Genomic DNA, 14,307 nt, shown 5'->3' on the forward strand with positions numbered 1-14,307 from the left:
TAATAATCACCACATATATGTCCTGCACATCCTATTATATAAATATCGCTGTCTAATGCCACTTTTCAAGCTGGTAGGACATCTTGGAAGAGGTAGGGGTTACCAACACTTTTCCCCACCACACACGACCTGCCGATCCACTCACTGTGGTGTACACGGGGGGGTGATGCAAGAAACTTGCAACCACTGTTTCAACTGACGACCCAGACTGCAAGACCAATTAAGCTACACCACAGCACATTCGTGACGCTACACACATTCTTAAATTGTATTGGAATAAAGCATTGAGAAATTATCTTGACTGGTTTAAAATGTAGTTTTTGTTTGCTGAAAAAATAAGAAATGTTATGTTTTACTGACAATGCTTTAATATGTTCATAAGCAACTTCAAATAACAAAATGAGCCCTCTGAAGTCTATTTCATGGCAGCGGTCGGCAAGGTGCGACTCTTGGAGGACTGCGTCGTGACGTTATTCAGGGCCACCGTCTCGTGCTCGCCACGCAGTGCATTGTGGTTCTTCACATCTTCTTGGTTCTGTCGGTAAAGTCACGTAGAAGGGAAATAATAAAAAATAAAACATAATAAAATAAAATTCTCACGACGTTTCGGCCACAACACAAGCAGCCGTCCTCAGGTGAAGACAGAGCTGTCTGAGAGACAGCGCTCCAATGAACACTGCTAAGCTTGGCAGCGTATTTTAAGCTGGGTGGGAGGAGAAGAGTGCCTTGACAAAGGAGTTTACATGTCAACAGAAGAATTTAGCATTGAATAAGCTGTGTTAATGTGAGAGAATTAGCAGGATGTTAAAGTCAGAAATTAGCATGTAACTGGGAGATTGGCATGTATGATAGTGGGTGGTTGCAGTTCTTTAGCGTAAAAATACTAAATGCCTCTGTTGATATGTAAACTCTGACTTTAACATAGCCACTTCCGTGACCAGTTACATGCTAATTCCTCATTTTGCCAACAACACAATTGTAATAAAATGGAGAAAATAGACAAAACACAAATACATATAAAGTGGAAAGTTTACTACTGTACTCATTAAAACATAAACTGAAGTTTGGTGTAAGGAGCTCAGTCAACTGTGGATTACAACTTGCAGTACTGTGCTCTGTAGAGGACATTTTAAACATCTTTTTTACTTACATAAGTAATTTTTAACAAGTTGTGTTCTTGAACTGAAAGCATATTTGACGAATATAGCATTGTTGTACATCCATTATGGTTAAATATACTGCATGTGGTTACATTTGCAGTGATCTTCTTATGGGAGAGATAGGCCGGACTGACAGCAAAGTGGAATTTATTTCCACTGTGTTAAGGCTGCCAACAGTTGAACACCAAGCCCACCCAGTCCTGCTCATTTGAGTGCAAACACCATCATCATCATCAACCATGATGAATCCACTCCTAGATGCAGGCCTTCCCAAGTCTCCATCTCTTACAGTTCTGCGATGTGGTAATCCACCTAGCATCTGCACATGAGCTGCTTTCATCGCTCCATCTCCACAGTGGACGTACTCTTGTACATTATGTATCTTTTCTTGACTGCCTTGGCTTAGAATGAATATCAAGACTCAACCTGGAACCGAGCTGTGGTCCTGGTCCGTAGTACCTAGTTACGTTGTAATTAGTGTGGTTAGCCTGGTGGTCACCACCACAGGTTGTTATTCTGTTAAGGGGAAGTTACCCCGTGTGTTGGAGTTTCAAAAAATGTGTTGCCTCCAAGTATACGTCTGCGACTCAATTGAACTCACTACACTTACACCACAGCAGTATCCAGAATCACACGCACAATATCAATTCCTTTCTTGGGAACACATTTATCTCGTGTTAATTTTTATGATAGATTTTAAAATTGTAATCACACTCATCATGCCGACTAAAGTAAGGGTTTTTTTTGCACGTGAGTCATTGTATGATGGTTTTGGCTTGCAAATTAAGATGCATTATCTTGAACGCGTATAACCTTGGAGCAGATTGTATGATTTAATGCCACCTTGTAAAATCGCTGAGTGGAACGAGGGTTGAACTGTCAAGACCCTTGTAACTGACACAGTAGCAGGCATGCAATGTGGCTTTTTTTAAAGTGAAATTGATGTTTTAAAGGGTGGAGCAGTGAGGCATTGGTTAACACATGGCTGCCTAAACCCCAGCGACCTGAGTGTCGCTAACATCAGTGGCGAGTGATAAAAGAATAGATCCTGGGCCATTTTTTCACCTAGCTGCATTAACCAGTGTGGTGAAGTATGTCCCTACAACCTCAAATGCCAACATAATGTTTGAAAGCCTTCACCCAGCATTGTGATAACGTCGGGCTATAAATTATTATTACTTGATTTGAGACTTTCGTGACTGCAGGAATTATTCTTTGGTTCTTTAGGTAAAGTCACGTAGAAAGAAAATAAGTAAAATAATAAAATACGACATTTCGATTGCAACACAAGCAGTTATCATCAGGTAGAACTAAACTTGAGAGAGAGACAAAACACAGAGACGGAGACACACAGACAGACACACAAGCAGAGAGAGACAACACATAGACACACAGAGACCCAATGCCTCTGTGTCGTGGCCTTAAATAGAGAGAGAGAGAGGTGGGTCTGCTGGAGCAGAGAAATTAGCATGTCAATGAGAGAGTTGTGTGGAAATCCACCCCGAAGCGGCCAGGGGAGAGAAAGATCGAATGGACCTATTATTACTATTTTGATGGTAATTTTTTAAATTTAATTTTGTGTGTAGGCAGGGTAGCTCCGAGGTCAGATGGCTGTGTTCGGAACCGCTAAGATCCTGGGTTCAAATCCAGGAAATTGCCTGTGATTTAACCAGGTCACCAGTGACTGCACAAAAAAAACCTCATCACATTAATTTGGTTCTAAATGTAATATAGAAATATAACATTGGTTTGACTCTCATTCGAAGCGGGTGGGAAAGTGCTGACTATGTCAACAGAGTTCATTGGAAGGAATCTCAGAGGACAGTTCTGTGAGAGACTCGTATTAATATCTTGTCTCGTGTCATGATACCTAGAGCACAATTGGGATAAAATTGTGGCAAATGTACGTATAATTCTGAAAAAAAGGAAATGTTATTTCATAAGATGCAAACATTTTGTCTTCCCTTTTTCCCCGCAGGGCTCAGGGCCGCAGCAATGTCGCGCGAGTCCAAGCGGCACTGAACCCCAGTGGAGAAGTGCGAGGGGCGGTGGTGGCGCTGATCAGACGCGGACGGCGGCCGCGGCACTGAGCGAGCATGCGGGGCCGAGGGTCGGTGCTGCCGCAGCCCCCTGATGGGGGGTGGGGCTGGATGGTGGTCCTCGCCTGCTTCATCGTCAACGTCTGCACGCGCGCTGTCACCAGGTGGGCACATCATACCACGTCGCGACCGCAGTTGCCAACGAGCACCGGCGCGCTACCATCGTTGTTATTGTTTCGATGTCATGTCCACGTCTTCATTACCAGCTATGCTAAAACTATACTATATATTTTTAAATTTATCAGGTAAGGCCCACTAAGCTGTAATGCTCTTTTTCAGAAGCGACCTAGCCACAAACGATAGCCCAACAAATTGGCTTATCACGTGCAAATTTATAGGACGTTGATTCTAAATTTGGAGGAAAAAACCGGAGGACCCGGAGAAAAATCCACACGACCACGGGGAGAGAGACATGCAAACTCTAAAAATACAGGTGAAGTGGGTTCAACTGAGTCGCAGACGTAGACTATGGAGGCAGCGCATTTATTTAGTTCCAACACACGGGGTAACTTCCCCTTAACAAAATAACAACCTCGGGCGATGACCACCCAGCTAACTACACTAGTTACTACGCTAGTTACTACACTAGTTACTACACTAGTTACTACACTAGTTACTACACTTGTTACTACACTAGTTACCATGTAACTGTTACTACGGACCGGGGACCAACAGCATCTGCCCGGGTCCATGTGCTGGAAGACTCGTAGAACGGAGATCGTAGACGAAGGGTCCTTTTCCCAGGATGAACAACCCTGGTCCCTCTCGGGACTCAGCTGATATTCTCTGCGGCGTGGCCGGCTCCGCCCTTGGCCACGTCCACCTTCCAGAACCATCGGGAAGGACCTGGGTCCCTATCACGTGACCCCTCTAGCCAGAGTGCCATGGCCTCACACGACCTTCCCCTTTGGTCGGCACCCACACACTGTGTCCTGTAGGGCCGGCACTGCACTTACAGCCTGGTGCCATCCAGCGCTGTAACTCAACGCACACCGTGCCCCTCTAGAGTCGGTACTACACCCACAACATGGTGACAACCAGCGATGTCACTACACGTTCGTCAGGGTCAGGATCAAACCCACAACCTCCTGCATACCAGGTTTAACATCTCTCCACCGCGGTGCCCTATTATCAGACCCCGTAAGGCATGCACAGCGCTCGCTCGATGGCAGCCGCGACAAAGCGTCGGCGTTAACGTGGCGAGATCCCTTTCTGTACACAACACTAAAGTAGTAGTCCTGGAGGACCTCCAACCACCTGGAGAGCTGGCCTGACGGCTGCTCAACCCGCAACGCGTACTGTAGAGCAGCGTGGTCTGAGCGCACCTCAAACCGTAAACCGTACAGGTACGGATGGTACTGCTGGATGACATGGACGATGGCCAGCAGTTCCCGGCGCGTTATACAGTAGCGTTGCTCGGTTGGAGACAGTACCCAACTCTCGTAGGCAACCACACACTCCACGTCGTTTAACACTTGAGACAACACAGCACCAATCCCAGTGTTGCTCACATCCGTGTCTAGGATGAAGGGTAGAGAAAAATCGGGGTAGTGGAGGGGAGGGGCGTTCACCAGGCCGTCACGCAACATGACGAACGCGGCCACCTCCTTCCCCCATAGAAATTTTTGTCCTTTGGAGGTAACAACTTGGAGTGGCTTTGCAACGGTGGTGAAACTCGGCACAAAGCGACGATAATAGGAAGCGAACCGAATGAAATTTCGCACGTCGCCCACCGACTTGGGCGTTGGCCAGGTCCGAACGCAAGCAATTGTTTCTGGGTCCGTCGCTAGCCCTGACTCACTGTCAATGTGGCTGAGGTATCACACCGATCGTTGCAAGAGATTACATTTTTGTGGCTTGAATTTGAGGTTTGCCGCCCGCATTTACAGGAAAACGGCACGCAATCTGTCTAAGTGTACGACCAAAGACAATCACATCATCAAGGTATATTAGGCAAGCGTCCCATTGGAGTCCAGCCAACACCAGTTCCATAAGACGTTGGAATGTAGCTGGGGCTGAGTGGAGCCCCATTGGAAGCCGATTAAATTCAAACAACCCTTGTGGCGTACGGAATGCCGTCTTAGCCTAAAATCGTCATCCAACGGTAGCTGCCAAAGTCCGGACAATAAATCGAGAGTGGAAAAACAACACGCCCCAGATAGAGCATCCAAAGAAGCATCCATTCTAGGGAGTGGATACGCGTGAGCAACTGACACAGTTTGTTAAGCTTGCGAAAATCAGCACAAAACCATAGACTTCTGTGCTGTTGTTTCACAAGTACTATGGGGCCCCCCCACGGGCTATTGGATGGGGAAATAATGTCTGTGGCCAACATCTCGTCGACCGTGACACGCACGTGATCTTTCTCCTTGGGGCCTAACCTATAGGGGTTTTGACAAATGGGGGCAGCGCTCCCCATATCAATACGATGCTGCAACAGGGATGTGCGACCGATGTCATACTTCCCCTTGCTAAAAACTTCAGAAAATTCGAAGAGAAGCGCGCGCAGCCTGCCTCGTTGGGCATCCGATAACTTAAGAGTCGTCGTGCCCCCCTCTGTTCTACAGCTGCCGCCACTCGCCCCGTATTCACATCCCCACCCCCACAATCCGCGGGTGGTACATGTGCAAGAACCGTGCCCACGATGTGACGTCATTTCTGCTGTTTTCAATCAAGTGGTTGCGGTGCAAGAAACCACTTGATTCTTTCCAATCCTGAATCCCACTACAGCTGTAGTACCTTTTGTCCCATGCAGCCATGTGCATAAAAACATACAGCCATCAGGATCGGGATCGAACCCACGAACTCCTGTAAACCAGGCGAGGCTGTTAACATATCTCCACCGCGCACAGCACATGATTCTGCGTGAGTTTCACAGCCCATTCACGTCGCTGGGCAAGTCCATCAAGAACTTGAGTCTGAGGCTACAGTCTCCCCAATATAACTGCAACTCTTTTTATAGACCTGGCTGTCCACGACAGTTAGGAATTTGCGGAAGATTTGTCAATTTGTTCAACGGCACAGTTAAGTATTTCCAACCCTTCTATGCAATAAGCGGTGGACTTGACCTCAACGCATGTAAAGGATCACTGCCACGTTAGCTCAGCAGCTTGTGTGAGTGTCACCGAATGTGCAAGACAAGAGGACCAATGGGTTGCTTGTCATTGAAGTGCTGCTTAGAGCTGCTTGGTGTACACAATTTCTGTATCATTCATAATTTTGGAACCGTGTTGGCTTCAACTGCCTCGTTTGTTAGATATCTCGTGAGCAAACATTTCAGCAATCTAAATGACAACATAAATAACACAACTTAAATAATATGAACGCAGTCAGTTAAAGAAATCTGCAAAGTGTGTCCAAAAGCAGAAATCTATCTCCCAAGTTTAAAATAAACCTGCAGAGCATTGGCATCGAATCTAAAACAAAGTGGAGATGCACAGCACAGCCGTTGTACTCATCCACTGCTGGACTAGGGCCTACCCTCACACCACATGGGTCATGCAGGTTAAATATTTCATTGTCACTTCATTCTTCTTCATACGTTAACATTGCCAGATTAAGCAAAGTGAGAATGTAGCATCTAAAAAAGTATATTTCCAGCAGTGTAAATCATATTTTTGGGTGGCCGAGCTTGTTGAGTATCGCTTACTGAAGAACCCCAATGTAGGTTTCACTTTCCAAATGTCCCCTTCACAAATTCTGCATTACAAAAATATGCATGGTATCCCGTGCCACACGAGCAGTGGGTCATTGGCTACGACGAGTCACACTGTTGCTGGGCACTGCTTATGAATAGGGCCAGACATAAAACAGGTTGGGCAAGCCAATCTATTTTAGACTAATTATTTATAATATTGAACTGGTCATGCATTTTATCTTTGGATGTACATTTTATTCAACATATCTTTTCAGTTGTTTTCAAACTATATCTCTATAAATAATAACTGAAATTTTCATATTCATAGCATTGCCTGCTTTGAGCCCATCATCCATTTGTGTTATAACTCTGCAATTTGCTGAAATATGGCCATGTGGGCTTTGACCTTTGTAAACATTGCATGCTGGGTGGATTATTACATTGAGAGGTGCCTTGGGGAGGGCTTCATCCAACAGTGGATTGACCATGGCTGATGATGAGGACGAACCATGATACCAGCAGAAAGTGGCCACACACTGAAAATAACAGTGGCAAGCCCTAAACAAACAACGTCATAGATTTAATAAAAATGGACACGATAACCATGGAGAATGATAACATGTAGGGGAGATAGTAGTTTGATATCTTTCAAATGCCACAGATAATGTTTAGTAATAACAAAAATATTATTAACTAATGATGACCAAAATCACCCGAAATGCGCACAATCAGGTCAGATTTCGAAAGCAAAGAAGAGTCGAGTCTGGATCGTGCTTGGATGGGCAACTGCTATAAGTGGTTGGTAGCAGAAGGCAGTGTAGCAAAATCCATGGTCGTACTGTACTTTTAATTCTCTTCCACATCTATGTTCCCCATTTCAACCCACACTGACCAGCGCGGTGAAGTATGGTCAAATGACCTTCATGACCCAACCGGTACAGTATTCACAAAGGGCCATGCGTCTGTAATAAGGTACACACATTTGTGTTGATATAAACTTTTTCATGTCACTCAATCATGATCCTTCTTATATTTGAATATGTAATGTTCTAGAGAAATTAGCACTGCATCTAGAAATGTGGATGCCTTATTACCAGTGGCGGATATTTTAGTACTTTACTCCTATTTTTCATATGAATCCAAAAATATCTAATATCAGGTTGAGATGTTATGTTTTGGACAATGTGACGTAATTTCTGCTGTTTTCCTGCTAAAAATGTTGTCGAGTGGTGGCAAGTGATGTCACAGTTGTGAGCCCAAAGACAAGTACATATATAACAGTGTAAATCATCTGAAATTCCAAAATCTGTTTTTGTCTGAAAAGCATGCCTATTACGTGTGCTCACTTTTGAGTCTGAAATGAGTTTTTTCAGAATCTGCTTTCAATCCCTGGGGACCAAAATAAATGGAGAGCTGTCTGTCTTTAAATATATTGTTTTGCTGACACTAATCGATCTGCGTTCATAAATTAAAGTGTTTTAACTTGGTGAGTTTTTGACATTTTTAAATGTCCATAAACAAGTTAAAACTAAGTTTAACAAGCTTCAGGATAATAATATATGTTTTATTTTACACTACTTTGTCAGTCTACTGCTGGATGAAGGTCTTCCCCATATATTTTAGTCATGAGGGGTTGTTTCACCATATTTCACTGTCCTTGTCAGCGTCTGTGAAGGGGAGGAGTGCAGAACTGGTTCTGATATAAATCACCACTGATATTCGACGTGTATAGGAATCAAACGTGGGCAGCTAGGTTCATGCCAGAGTGCACTACCTGCTGTACCACCACTCCTCTCTTCATAGTTGTTATAAATACGTAGGCAGGAGCTGGAGAGGTGGCTCAGTGGTCTATACCTTGCGATGCAAATCTGGCGACCTGACTTCGATTCCTGGCCACAGCAACATTAGTGGCGAGTGATGTCTGAACCGGTCCTGAGTCGCCATCCCACACTGACCAATCTGGTGAAATATAATCAAACAACTGCATGACTGACACAGCATGGTGTGGCTGTCATCAAGCAGTGGATTAACACAGGGCTGAAAACAGTAAAGTTATGTCAGCCAGAGGCAGACATCATGTGTTGGACTCCATGACCCCAAAGACTCCAAAGGGGGAAACTCCATGCCTCTGTCTCACAGGCAGATGGATATTATTAGCGTCGGTCACTCCGTCATCCTCACTCGCTTTATGTGCTGATTTAGTGACATACAATGTTCACATTTGTATGTACTGTACATTTTCTTTAACAGAAACAAGCATAGAATCACCCTCAAAATCTTCCAATCTCAGAAGATAAGCAGGGTTGAGCCTGGATGCTACTTGGGTGGGCGGCCGCCATGCATAACGGGTGTTATGGGCTGTGGGGCCCACATGGTGGGCAGCAAAAGTGTAGCAACATTCAATTGTTGGTTTGTACTTCTATGCACCCACAGCTATGCTCCGTTTCTTCACCAACGCAAACTAACCAGCGTGGTGAAGTATGGTCAAATAGCCCCGCAGCAGTGGATTGACAAACTGCTTGAAATACACACACACATGGATATGCCAGTTGGTGAACTCGAAACGCTGTCAGTAGTTTATATAATTATAGTGTTGTACGTGTTTTAAGTTTGCGCAGACCTCATTATTTGTGTTATATCGTAAAGGTCAAGACAGCGTGCCGGAATAACGTGGGTTTTTTTGTCGATGCTGGTTTGCAGATGCATCTCAATCTTCTTTATGGAGTTTCAGAACCACTTTCAGAAGGACTATGCCACCACAGCGTGGATTAACTCGATGGTGGACTGCCTTACCATGCTGTGTGGTACGCTATTTTCATTGTTCACATTCACGTTCTGTTGTGAGGCCAGGTTCCAAGGATCATCCTGGAATTAGCGACATGCATTTGGGAGCGCCCCAGGTTATTGAAACAAACGGGTGTGTCAAATATCTCACATTCTTACTGATTGCGTCTTTTCGTTGCTGCCCGCTTGACATGTTGCGCCTCTGGACCTGTGCTCAGCAACTGTTTAACAAGGAAGCGCATCATCAAATACTACATTGTTTAAATACATGCCTATACAGGTCAACACATGTGATTGGGGATTACCTGTGAACAGACAATAACAGGTACTGCTATTTTAGTGCACATAAACGACAGGAGGTACAATAACAATGAGCTTACATTAATATGCATGCATAATGTATGTTGACAAATAACCCACTGGGCAATGGATAACCCATTGTATTCATTAACCCCCCCCCCCCCCACTTCCCTCAAGAAGGGCTCACAAGTGGCGTTATCAACATCTACCCCTCTATTTAAGGAACGAAACAGGAGGATTTGTCCACAAATCTGGCTGCTGGCTGATGATGCCGGTTGTAATTACTGGCGAGACGTCGTACTCAGATTGTAAATGTTGTGGCTTAGTTCTCAAACACACTGGTGTGCTGTACTAGTGACGAATTGGCACGTTCTATTTACGTAACAAACCTTACTAATTGGCTGTGTCAGGTGGTGGCGGGTTTAACGACACATTTATATATTCAGGCGATCTAACCAATAACGCCTGTATTATGGAAGTAAATAGGGGCTGCACAACCTCTACATTAATGCAGCAACCCATGCTCTAAATCCCTGGAGCTACAGCGGGCAGCCAAGTTGTTTTTGACTTGTGACATGGAATGGTAACTGTCTCTAGTATCCCTTCATTAGGTGAACTGCGGCCCCTCTCCAGCAAATATGCGGGTTTAAGTCTAAGAACATTGGTGGCTGTTTGTTGATATGGAAAGGAGGTAATGAGGCAGGGATGGGAGACCCACAGCTGAGTGGCGGAACGAGGCAGAAACAAACCCAGCAAAAGCACAGGGGACCCAAGTGGCGCAATTGACCCCGGATATTGGGGTAAACCAAACATCAGCTCGAATTAAAACACTAAAAAGGGAGACCAGCGAATTAACGTAACAAAAAATATCTCTGTCATGTCTATCTCGTCTGCTTCTGTCTTCTCTCATCGCAGTCCATCGCCATCTCTTGTTTACATATCCATTTAACATAGGTGGCTACATACGGTGTGAAAGAAGTTCAGCATACATACATTACACTTATTTTGCTACACTATCTCATCTGACTACATTTCTTTAATTCACTGCTGTCTGTCGACTATCACAACATACCCAATACGTGTATACTGTATTTGTTTTTTTTACAGCACCGATTGGGAGCCTCCTTAGCAGTCACTTTGGGTGCCGTGCCACAGTGATGGCTGGGGGTCTCTTCTCCTCCGCGGGGTTCATAATGGCCTCCTTTGCCACCAGCATTGAGATGCTCTACGTCTTCCTGGGCCTTTTCGCAGGTAATTTCAAGCCCAGCTGTAGTATGTCGTCATGCACGAATCTGAGCAATTCCCGCATTCTCTGAATTATAAGATAGCCTGTCTTTCCCTGTATTTTAAATAAAAAGTGCATAATTGACTTTTCTAGGCACATGTGTGTGACCAAATGTGTATAATTTTATTTGTCAGCAGGCACCTCGTTTGGGGTGTATTTTAGTTTTTTGAAGCATCTTATAATCCAGAGAATATGTTCCCTACACCTTCGCCACGTATTGATGGAGAAGGCTTTGTCTTCATGGCTACAGTCATACACAGAAGTCGCTGATAATATTATCAGAGATGCCTTCGGTCATTAAAGAACAATGGCAACAAACGTTGTCCACGTTCCCTGCCTTCACCATCCCGCACATATTTGATTTGTTTTGCTTTTTTGTTATTTCGGTGGTCCAGGTCACATTTGCAAATGAGACTATTCCAGTCTCCTGAGCTCTCACCTGGTTAAATGAGATAAACTCGACTCGACCAGCATGGGAAAAATGGGAAAGGCCTTCGTTCAGCAGCGGATCGACCAAAAGGGCCGTGTGCGAGCACGCTGCGCTCGTGAAGGTCATTCGACGACCCCGCCGTAGTTCGCACATCTCATGCCCCCCCCCCCCCCCCCGCAGGCTTTGGCTTCTCACTTTGCTACTCCCCGTCCATCGTCATGGTCACCAAGTACTTCCGGCGGCGGCGGGCGCTCGCCACGGGCCTCGCCATGTCCGGCAGCGGCGTGGGAACGTTCCTGCTGGCGCCGCTCGTCCAGTATCTGCTCGACGTGTTCTCCTGGCGCGGGGCTCTGCTGCTGCTCGGGGCGTTCGTCTCCAACCTGTGCGTCTGCGGCGCCCTCCTCCGCCCCATCCATCTGCAGGTTCGGGCAGGGGGGGTGGCACTGGTCATTGCTGGGCATCAAAACTTTCGTGATGCAGATTTCTGCACACGGCCAATGGAAGTGGACTTAAACGTTGCTTCGTGGAGGAGGCCGGGTGGCCACAGATGTCAGAACTGAGCTGGCACTGCCTAAAATCCTAGTCTCGAATCCAGGCAGTCATCCGTGATTAAAACTTGGTTTCTCCAGCATAGCTAGTTGATTAACTACTTTCTTTAGAACTGCTTTTTGTGTTTAGTTTGTTGTCCTTCCCCTGACCTCCGATTAGTACGGTTGGCTACGTATAGTGCGAAAGAAGTTCCACATACATACATGCATGGTCTCAACCCATTTGTCATTGCCTCCGCAAACATCACAATAAACTTGAGACAGATGGGAAAGTGCTGCCCCCTAGTGTGGATCAGAGATTGCTTAATCCGTGGGCCATTCTACCTTGGGTGGTACCAAGAGTCAACATATGTATGTGTGTATATTGAACTTCTTTCACACCGTACGTAGTCAACCGTGCTAATCGGTGGTGCGAAGTAGAACGCCAAGGGAGAAAAAAACGCCCGATGGCGGCGGTGTTAACAACGGCGCCCTTGACAATCCTGTCACTCTCCAGGCCGAATTGGAACCGAGTGTGGGGAACGGCAACAACGGCACCGACGCGAGGGCCATCCCTCCCGTCTTCCGCGCGGACCCCGGCATGGAGGCGTGGACTGTGGCGGTGGCGGGGCCGCCCGACCGCGGCTGCAGCGCCGCAGCCGGAGGGCGCGCGCGGGGGGCGTGGGGCCGGCTGGTCAATGCAGCCGGCAAGCTGCGGCGCAACTACGGCTTCGTGGTGCAGCGCGAGTTCGTCGTGTTCTGGGCGTCGGTGATGCTCATGGCGTACGGGTGCAGCACGCCCTTCGTGTACCTCGTGCCGTACGCGCAGTCGCACGGCGTCCCGCCGGGCATGGCCGCGCTGCTGCTGTCCGTGCTGGGAATCGTCGACATCGCCGGGAACATCTCCTACGGCTGGCTCACCGACAGGCCGTGAGGCCCCCCCCCCCCCCCCCCCGTCTCTCTCCAACCCGTCACGTGTCCCCCCCCCCACACCTAGAGTGCAGTTGGAATGCAACCGGGGACGTTTCACCATTTGGTGTGGTGTGCGATTCGGTGGCGGGGGTTGTTGATCGCGCAGAGTTCCATCGTGTGCTGGAGGAATGGTGCAGCGGTAATCGCCCAGATTACCCGAGTTTGATTGTCATCCATGGCTAACATTAGTGATGAGTGATATCTAAAACGGGTCCCTCCCCCCTTTCTTTACCAACCAGCAATGACCAGTGTCAGATACCACATGGGGAGATCTTCATCCAGCAGTGAACTTCTGTACGTATGTTGAACTTCTTTCAAACCGTTCCTAGCCAACTATGCTTTATGTTAGGTGCGAAAAAGAGCTATCAATGTTTGCAGGCAGAGTAACTGTCTGCAGTTGGTACATTTAGCGTTCCAATTTTAGTATTGCTTGCGGATGAGTAAAATTGTACCATTATGAGGGGAGATTCTATGGACTGTCCCTTACCATGGGAATGTGGAATTTCCACCACTGGTCCAGGACCAAGAGAAGCTACCTTGAAGTTAATTTGAGCAGGGAGACACTTTCACTCTTTTGCTGGCCCTTCCCACCTGCTCGATTGCAAGGCAGCTAGAAGTTGTTAGTGGCTTCAGAAGTAGTTCTGTGAAGTCGAATGTTGGAGCAATTCTCTGACACAGGCTGTTGTTATGTCAGCTGCAAAAATTATGTCTCTCATAACACGATTTCCTTTCTACAATTGGAACAGCACTTGGGATAACAACGATGCTTCTAATTATATAAATAAAAACGTTGACGTCACGAACAGTGCTCTCGTGTGTGCCCCCTTCATCTCCCAGGAGTGTGCGCAAGCACAGAGGCCTCTTCTACATGGTGGCCGTGGGGCTGGAGGGCGTGTGGTCACTCCTGCTGCCACTCATGGCCAGCTTCCCGCTGCTCATGGTGTACGCCGTGCTTTACGGCTACTTTGACGGGGCGTACGTGACCCTCATCTCCGTGGTGACAGCCGACCTGGTCGGCCCCGTCCACGTCTCCAGCGCCGTGGGCCTCGTCTTCTTCATGCATGCCGTGCCGTACCTGATAGCACCGCCGGTGGCAGGTGAGGTGTGATTTGG

General features: G+C 46.8%; 1 protein-coding gene across 3 annotated transcripts in view; it reads left to right on the forward strand.

The window, feature by feature from the left end:
- Nucleotides 1-14,307, forward strand: part of LOC133361571 (monocarboxylate transporter 12-like) — a 30,479-nt gene that overhangs the window by 12,242 nt on the left and 3,930 nt on the right. For all 3 annotated transcript variants that reach the window (XM_061580505.1, XM_061580502.1, XM_061580510.1), the window contains 6 exons: nucleotides 3,139-3,363; nucleotides 9,597-9,700; nucleotides 11,088-11,231; nucleotides 11,876-12,117; nucleotides 12,740-13,152; nucleotides 14,032-14,291. In XM_061580505.1, the coding sequence (XP_061436489.1) occupies nucleotides 3,257-3,363; nucleotides 9,597-9,700; nucleotides 11,088-11,231; nucleotides 11,876-12,117; nucleotides 12,740-13,152; nucleotides 14,032-14,291 (1,270 nt within the window). In that variant the 5' untranslated portion in view covers nucleotides 3,139-3,256. The remainder of the gene's footprint in view (nucleotides 1-3,138; nucleotides 3,364-9,596; nucleotides 9,701-11,087; nucleotides 11,232-11,875; nucleotides 12,118-12,739; nucleotides 13,153-14,031; nucleotides 14,292-14,307) is intronic.

Source organism: Lethenteron reissneri, chromosome 8 (assembly GCF_015708825.2).
Source record: "Lethenteron reissneri isolate LAM-NWPU_2019-01 chromosome 8, ASM1570882v1, whole genome shotgun sequence".
NCBI classification, from domain to species: domain Eukaryota; kingdom Metazoa; phylum Chordata; class Hyperoartia; order Petromyzontiformes; family Petromyzontidae; genus Lethenteron; species Lethenteron reissneri.